The following is a 7,992-nucleotide window of genomic DNA, read 5'->3' on the forward strand; positions in this document are numbered from 1 at the left end:
GATTTTCCATTACAGCTGCAAATTAGTGCCATGTATATGTATGGTATTTTCTGTAAGCAGGTGTGGGATTAAAATAGTTTTAGCAGCTAACTGGCTTGTTTACTGTTTCCCAGCTAAGTATTAACGTTCTTATCGTGATTGCTGAAAAATGAGTATCCTCTGTAGTTTCCTGACCTCTTGTATTTTAGTATGCTAACATACTTATGGAGTTCCCTGTTTAAATAAATTCATGTTTGGATCAGAAAACACAAACCCTAACGGATTTGCATTTTGCCATCCACATACTCGATAATCTTTATGAAAAGATCAAACAGCAAAAGGCAAAGCCTCGAGGTCTGCCCTCACATTTTAGCGAAGATTTAACAGCAGGATGACATAGTGAATAAGGGCCTTCTTCTGTGATTTGCTCAGTACCTCCCATGATTTACCCTTGGTGCCCATAAGGGCAGGCAGTATTTTGCAGAGGATACGCGTCCCGTGGTGGGAGCAGGTCCTGAGAGTTTTACGGAACACGCTGCGAAGCAGCGGCAGAAGTTGTAATTTAAACAAAACCACGCTTTTCGAAATAAAAGGAGCAAATAACGTTTCGTGTCGTGGCCATTTTGTTTGTTTGCTCGTCCGTTCGCGCGTGTTGGGTTTGCTTAAACCCGCGGTCGATGAGGAAGGTGCTGCCTCACCGTGTGAACGCTACCGAGTACGTCACCGAGGCATGGCTGAGGAGCCGGGGACCCGGCTGCGTGTACTCCAGAGCACGCTCCTGTCCGCCGAAACGGGACGGGGGCTTGTGCTGCGCCCCTGCAGCGAGGGGGACGCCCTGTCCCGGCGTGCCTGTGCCGTAGCCCCCCTCCCCGTCGCCTGCAGCCTCGCGCGCGCTCTTCCCGCCGTTGTCAGTGCCTGCACGCCGCACCGAGGGGTACAGGGGACGCCGAGATTGAGCTGTTAAAATGAAACAGCATTTGAGCTTTTCAGGCATGAACTAACAACGGATGGAAACACTTTTTCTGCTCGTTTCCTTTAATGCTCTCCACAACCCACTCAAAGTAAAACAACTGTACAAAAATCTAACGTTTCCTTTGGAACAAGGAGGTGATTTTCCTCTTTCTCCTCTCTCCTTTCACGCAGATGATTTTAAACATGCAGAGCTAGACAGCTCTGATGGAAGCTGTTTCTCACATGTTTGTGCGCCACTGATTGTACATTCCTGGGTCTCTTGTCCTCTAACCTTGTACCTCTTTTTTCCAGGCTGTTTAGGGGAACAGTTGCTGGGTTAAAAAGACGTGTTTAGTGGGCCAAGTTCTTTCCCCTTGTACCCATGCTGTGTCAGGAGAGTCCATGAGTTTGTACCTGTGTTAGTGAACGTAGAATTGGTTTTTCATAGAATCAGAGAGTCATTAGGTTGGAAAAGACCTCCAAGATCATCGAGTCCATTTTGCCTTTATCTGCTTTACTTTGTGCATTTATTTTTGTCGAAGAATGTTGTATTTGCTCACAGGTGTTAAGTGACTGTAGCAATAATTTCTCTTCTTCATTGCTTTTGGTAGCTCTAGGAACATTGGCTTGTACACGGACAGCTTGTTCCTGCTGTTTCTCCTGCTCTTTTCCAGACACCAACTCACACGAGAAAATAAATCGCAGCGTGTTTTTGTGGTCCTACCTTTTGGTTAGGGGTTGATGTACTTTCCAGAGGTGTTCTGTATGCCCCAAAATGTGACTAAACTGAAATATGAGGGGTCATGCATCCGCAGGGGGTAATGATGTCTGGCCATCATGCTAATAATAATGCTACTTAGCAAGGACACAGTAAATAAGCTTGTAAGTTAGGAGTATTGTGTGGATGACTGTTCAGGATTGGGATTTATCTGCTTATTAAGACATGGCCGCGCTATAAAAACGTTCCAGAAGTCGTGTTCTCCCCAGTATTTGGTCAAACCTCTGAGAAACATCACCTGCCGTAAAGCTGGTGGAAAGCAAAGATGGAATTAAAGAAAACCCCGAGCTCTTTCAGCGATTCGTGCCTGGCTCCAACATCCTGCGTGCTCTTTCTCTCCAGAAGGGCTCACACCCTCGTCTGACCCAGCAGGATACTTCCCTGGATGGGTGCATGCCGGTGCTGCGAGTGCCTTGTGTTCAGGGAAGGATGACTCTGGGCAGATTCGGAACCTTTCACCTGCCTGACTGAGCTCTGACTACATGGGCAGCGGGGAAGTGAGACTTTCTTGGATTGAATTAATTTCTAGGTTTATCTTTCCTGTTATCGATGAGTATTTTGTCATTAATATACAACAGTGTTTAAAATGAAATAAAATGCATGAAATTATAGCCAAGACATTTTTGGTAAGCATCACAGCGCTTTAGTGTTAATCTGAAGCCATTAAAGGCCAGATCTCGAGCAGATGAAAGCACTCTACGTCTCCAGTGTGAGGAGACAAGTTAGTTGAAAATGATTTCTGAAAAAACCACAAGCTATTGATTGTGTTATTTGCGAGCGTGGTTATTATGAGCATCTGAAATGCTGTTCCGTTTTCCTGTCCTTAAAGCAAACACACAAACAAAAACACAGACAATATGCAGGAACTCGCTGCTGCTTTCACTTAACGATGGTGTTTCATTGCAGCCTTTTTGTGGTGAGAATAACTGAGCTGGGGATCATGGCACATAAAACAAAAGCTATGAAAGGGCATGGCTTTTGAAAAAGAAAGCCAAAAGTTGTAAATAGAAGACAGTACTGAAAATTAAAATGATAAATTGAAAAATAATGTGATTGAACTTTTTCTGAAAATGCAGTTAAATTTGCTGCTATTATTTAGGCTGCAGCACTATGAACAGTGACTTTATTTGGGGGAAGAAATGCTAGGAATTTTATTCCTCCCCATTCCCATTTGTTTCCTGGCATCTTCTGTTGATGCTTTTCTCTATTTTTTCCATTATTATTTGCTAAATATATTATGACATTTTATTTACCTTGGTCGAGAGCTTTGAGACCTCTGTGTGGCTTTGCCATTCTAGCAATTTCACAAATAAATCACCAATCATTGTGCAGAAATATCACCGTTTGCATGAAGCCAGCATTATTTTTGGGGTAGAAGAAGCAAGTTTGTACTGGGTAGTTGGATCACTACATCTGTAGGTATGGGTACGGAATTCCCCCCGCTCGTATCTTTCTTGTTAATTAGCGCTTAGTAGTTTTTATTGAAGGAGCGTGTTACAGAGGGATTTTGGAAGTGCAGTGGTGGAATCTACATTCTCCGATAAGACGTTTGATTTTACGGACATACGTTATTTCTGCGTGTGTAAAATAAGGATACGTTGTTAGTCTTTTGTTAATTTGCAGATAATTAAACATTATTATCTGTTTACCAACGGATAGATGTGATCTGTTTACAATAGCAAAGATGTATATAAAGCACCCAGCTATAGCTGAAGCTCTAATTAAAATACATCATTGTTTGTCATGGTTTTAAGGCGAAAATTAAAAAGCGTTGCCAAATTAATCTTCAATCAAGAGTTCATTAATTAGCTAACCTCCTGTAAATGGGCTGCAGTTTGATGACAGCTCACTAAAGGACCATTTAAATGAAATCCTGATTATATCAATCAGACAGGGGAAAAGAATTAGATTTGCGGCTCTTTTGCAGTAGTTCCTGCAAACATTTCCCCAACATTTAATGCACACAATGGATGTTAAACTATTTTAAAGTGATGAATCCTTTTTATTACTGTCCCAAACTCTGTTACTTCTTGCTGTATATCAAGAGGAAATGTATAACGCTGCCAAGGTTTCATGATCCTGAACAGAATATTGCAGAGGAATATGCTTTATAACATAGTAATAAGCAGTTGCTTGAAATAACATCATAACTTTCCGTGAGAAAAACGTTTTGAACAAATTATTGATTATATAATAGTCTTTAGTAAAATTTACTCTGCTTCTGTCGTGAATTTTAAAATACGAGGGCTTAAGTGGTCAGGTACTTCAGTTGCTTTTGCGCTGGCAACGTAAAATTTCTGGACCTCTAGACTCTCTGGAAGCGTCTGCCATGAAAGTGACAAATTAAAGATGTTAGTGCTAGATCAGGGTACGTTTCTGTGCTGCTTTAGTGCGCCTAGTACCTAGCTAGACCCACCCCGAGGTTTAAAAAAGAAGTTCAGAATGGGTTGTGGAAGTTAATACACGATTTGGCAACTCCTTTTGCGATAAATAGGTGGGATTGGGATTTTTTTTTTTGGCGTGTCTTTAGGCTGTATGTATGCCTTTTGTGGTTCTGTGTGAACATGTGTTTTATGAGAAGTATGGTCAAAATAACAGTCTCTATTTACTCTTGCCAAAAGTTCTGCTTCTAAACTTTGTGTAAACACACATTTAGTTAACATTTGGGTTGGTTATCTGCTTAGTGAAATAAAATGGTTTCCATTTTCTTTTGGGGGAGGGTGGGTGGAGTTATTTACTCAGTAGATTCTGATACTCAAAAGTCTTTGAAAGAAAGAAAAGTGTTAAGTCCAAGAAAGACTGCGTGTCAAAGCACTAAGTGACATACTGCAGATTATGACACCTCAAATGTCTACAAATTGAGCAGCCATGGTGATCTTTTTCTCCCCCCCCCTATAAATACTTCCATTTGCTTTGGATTATATATACTGATGTTATTGATCTATTATTCTAAGTTAGTGTAACATACTTCCCCGTCCTGTTTGTGGTAAATGATAGAAGTATGTTAAAATAACAACTGCAGTTGAATTTACCTTTTTCGGACCAGTATAGCGTCGTACATTTTTGTTGTCATCTACCATGAGACAATAACCTTGTCCAGCACTGCTACATCTGTTAAGTCTACCCTGCCAATTAAACCACAGAGCCGGTGTGGGGTTTTTTTCTTAGTCAAGGTGTTTATATCAACATTTCATACAGATACAGTAATCCAGTGTGAAGGAAAATCAGGGTTTGTTTTTTTTTTTTCCTCTGTGCTGATTTGCATATGCGTGTCAAATCTTGCTATGCCGTTTTTTTGTGGTATCGAGGAAAACAAAATGACCTTTACTCAAGTTCTTAACCGTGGAAGGTTCTCACGTTCTGAATTTTCAGGTGGTGGGGGGAAGAGCCTGGAAGAGCGAGGGTTTGCCGATGACTCCGCTGATGCTCGCAACAGCCTGATACAGTCTGGTACACTAAAACCCTCCGTGCCTTCCTGTTATAATTGCGTCTCTGCTCAAGGCTACTATAGTTAGGCTACATTAAATCTCATTGTCAGTCAGGCTGCATAAGGCTCAGGGAGCTCACGGGCTGGAGCTGGGCAATGCGATCTTCCTCCAGAGCAACTTCTCCCGCTGTAACTTGCTTGTCTTCTCCCAGACTGCTCCATTCCTGTGTACATAATGGACACCCCTTCCATAAATTATGTAACTTGATTTCTCCCCCTGCCTGACAGACGCGATTTGCTTAAAAATAAAGAGGAGCCTGGTAATCTAGGTTGCCCAGTCTCCTGCACGTTATTTATCATATTGAACATAAAGGAGAAGCAAAAAGTCACTAGTTCAGTTCTCGACCAACCTATAGCGCGCACGGAGGAGATGGGTCATGTACACTTAACGTGTATGATAAAATATAGGAGCTTTCAGCAGGGCTTCTATCAAAATAATTATCTACGCAATTATCTGTGCTATTCAGCTAACTTTTTGCATGCGGTGGTGTTTCTGTGCTTTTGTGTTCGTCAACCTTACTGCTTTGAGTTCTCTTAGGAACTATTAGACTGACAGTTTTCAAATTGTGCCGAAAAGACAAAGAAAGAGAAAAGGGCTTTTTATAGAAAATTGTGCCTTTATTACAGGTAGTTAATAAGTATTAGTATCGTAAAAAAAAAAAAAAAATCAATGGGCTAAACGCGGTTGTATGATTTTAACCGGTGCACAGATCTCGACGCTGTGCGGGTTGCCTGCGTTTCCAGGAGGTTGTCTTTGAGAGTCTCAGCGCTGCAGTCGCATCTCTTCCTCCCAACTGCAACGCTGTGTGTGGAAAAAGAAAGGACAAGCCAACCCTGATGTGCCACGCTCGCGTGAACGTTGCGAACAGCGTCCCCGATCCTGTAGGCTGATGCAAGCAGGAACATAAACAAACGGGCCCTGAAGTGTGAGCTTCAGGATCGCTCTGTCATTCAGCTCTGTAGTAATAATAGTAATAATTTTTAATGTTGGGGCTTCTTGGCATCTGTGCGTAGATCAGATTAGATACGTTTTAGTTCTTGGCTCTTCAAAGGATCCTCACGTACGCCGATGAACTGCCTAGGCTTCAGGCAGTAGTATCCGCTGAATTTTGGGTACCGAGAGAAGAGTGCGTACCCATGATTGTGTACTTTAAAAAGGCAAAAACTGTTTTATTTGGTGTGAGGATTTGCATTGTTGGCGGTCTTCTTAGATGAAACTGCTTTCATTTTAAGAATGTGGGCTTTGTCTAGCGATAACCTTGGTATTATGCCAAGGAAAACCTGGCGAGGAATCACCCAGTCTTTCACCAAAACCTTCCTGCTTTGTGGTGGCCGTTGTCTTGTAGGGCATCATGGGTGGGGCGAGAAGGACAGTTCATGGGTGGGAAACTCCATTAATACGTTTATATTTAGTGGTTGCAGCCTCCTTCCCAGTTACTAGCAAAGCCTTGAGAAAAGTAAACCATGTGCTTTTGTACTGTCATATTTGATTTGGACTGTATTCTCGCTGTTGTTTGAAGCTAACATGAAACGCAGTGTCTGCATGACCCATTTTAGCAGCCCATTATCATAATTTCACTGTCGTATGGCCACTGAGTTAATGTACTTACAAATGACAGAGAAAGTGTGTTACATGACCTTAGGGTTTTCAAAAATTAAATGACGTAGGAGGTCGTATTTCAAAGAATTGTTGAGAGGAAGGTTTTGGGGGCTTGGCTTTTGGTTTTGTCTTTTTTTTTTTTTTCCCCCCTCACTTTAGCATGTCATAGCTTGTAACAACAAGAAGGTATCTTTATTCCTTGGTAGACAAAAATACTACAAGTTTAAGGTTTTTCAAGCTCTGGATTTTAGCCATTAGCTTAATAATTTTGAGTAATGTGAAAGTCTGAATGCAGTGTATTTTGATTATTTTTTTCATTATCGTTCATCCATGCTTCTGGTATAATTAAGTTAAATTGTCTTTTGTATTTATTTATTTTGCCGTGTCTGGATTTTGTTTGTTTGTTTGGGTATTTTTTTAAAGGCATTATTATGAATGAAAGCAGCAAAGCATGTTCACTGGACTTGCTACAATGGGGCTATCTTCTGGTTGGTCATGTGATGTGATGGTGCTGGGAATAATTTTGGTTTGAAAAATAGTCTTTTTTTTTTAAAAATGGCTTTCTTAATTTGAGTTTAAAGCAGATCTGAATGTGTTTCTTAATTTAAGCAAGTGACATTGGCATTTTATCAGTGCAGTGTCCCCATACTTCCCAAATCTTACAGTGTCATGAACTTACATTGCTAAAACCCACCATAGTGAGTGATTGATGTTTCTTTCATCACAGAAGGGGTTACATTGAGGGTAAACCACAGTGGCTATGATATATATCCAGTAAATGAGGAAACGGCAGGAGAAACCACAAACATGTAGTCCAAGTGGCATTTCCTCACCTTTTCCTCATAAAGTTAGGTATTGAAACCAACTGCCTTATCTTTCCCTTACCCTTGCGGAGCTGGAAATCCTGTAGGCAGCACTCTGCTGGAAAGGCCTCCCCATGGTTCTCCTGCTTGAACTATACAAACAAACAGGAGTTTTTCTTTTTCCCTAGAAATAGAGAAGTCTGGCTTATTGTAAAAAACCCACCCACCCACCCACCCAAGCCAAAACCCCAGCTTTGGTTGTGATTAATGGATTCTCTGAAAGAGGAGCTATGTGACAAGCAGGAGGAATCCCATCATTTTATGTAAGGACTTAGCTGGCAATGCTAGAAACATAAAGCAGGAAAAGGATCTACCGAAGCTCGATCTCCTTTAC

At 41.4% G+C, this 7,992-nt stretch overlaps 1 protein-coding gene across 1 annotated transcript in view; it reads left to right on the top strand.

Annotated features, from left to right (window-relative positions):
• The first annotated feature begins 2,190 nt into the window (after positions 1-2,190).
• Positions 2,191-7,992, top strand: part of TSHZ1 (teashirt zinc finger homeobox 1) — a 20,176-nt gene continuing 14,374 nt past the window's right edge. Inside the window, exons 1-2 of the mRNA XM_086469430.1 lie at positions 2,191-2,205; positions 5,940-6,077. Coding sequence (XP_086325556.1) covers positions 2,191-2,205; positions 5,940-6,077 — 153 coding nt within the window. The remainder of the gene's footprint in view (positions 2,206-5,939; positions 6,078-7,992) is intronic.

This window comes from Leptosomus discolor, chromosome 8 (genome assembly GCF_034619465.1).
Source record: "Leptosomus discolor isolate bLepDis1 chromosome 8, bLepDis1.hap2, whole genome shotgun sequence".
Lineage (NCBI taxonomy): Eukaryota > Metazoa > Chordata > Aves > Leptosomiformes > Leptosomidae > Leptosomus > Leptosomus discolor.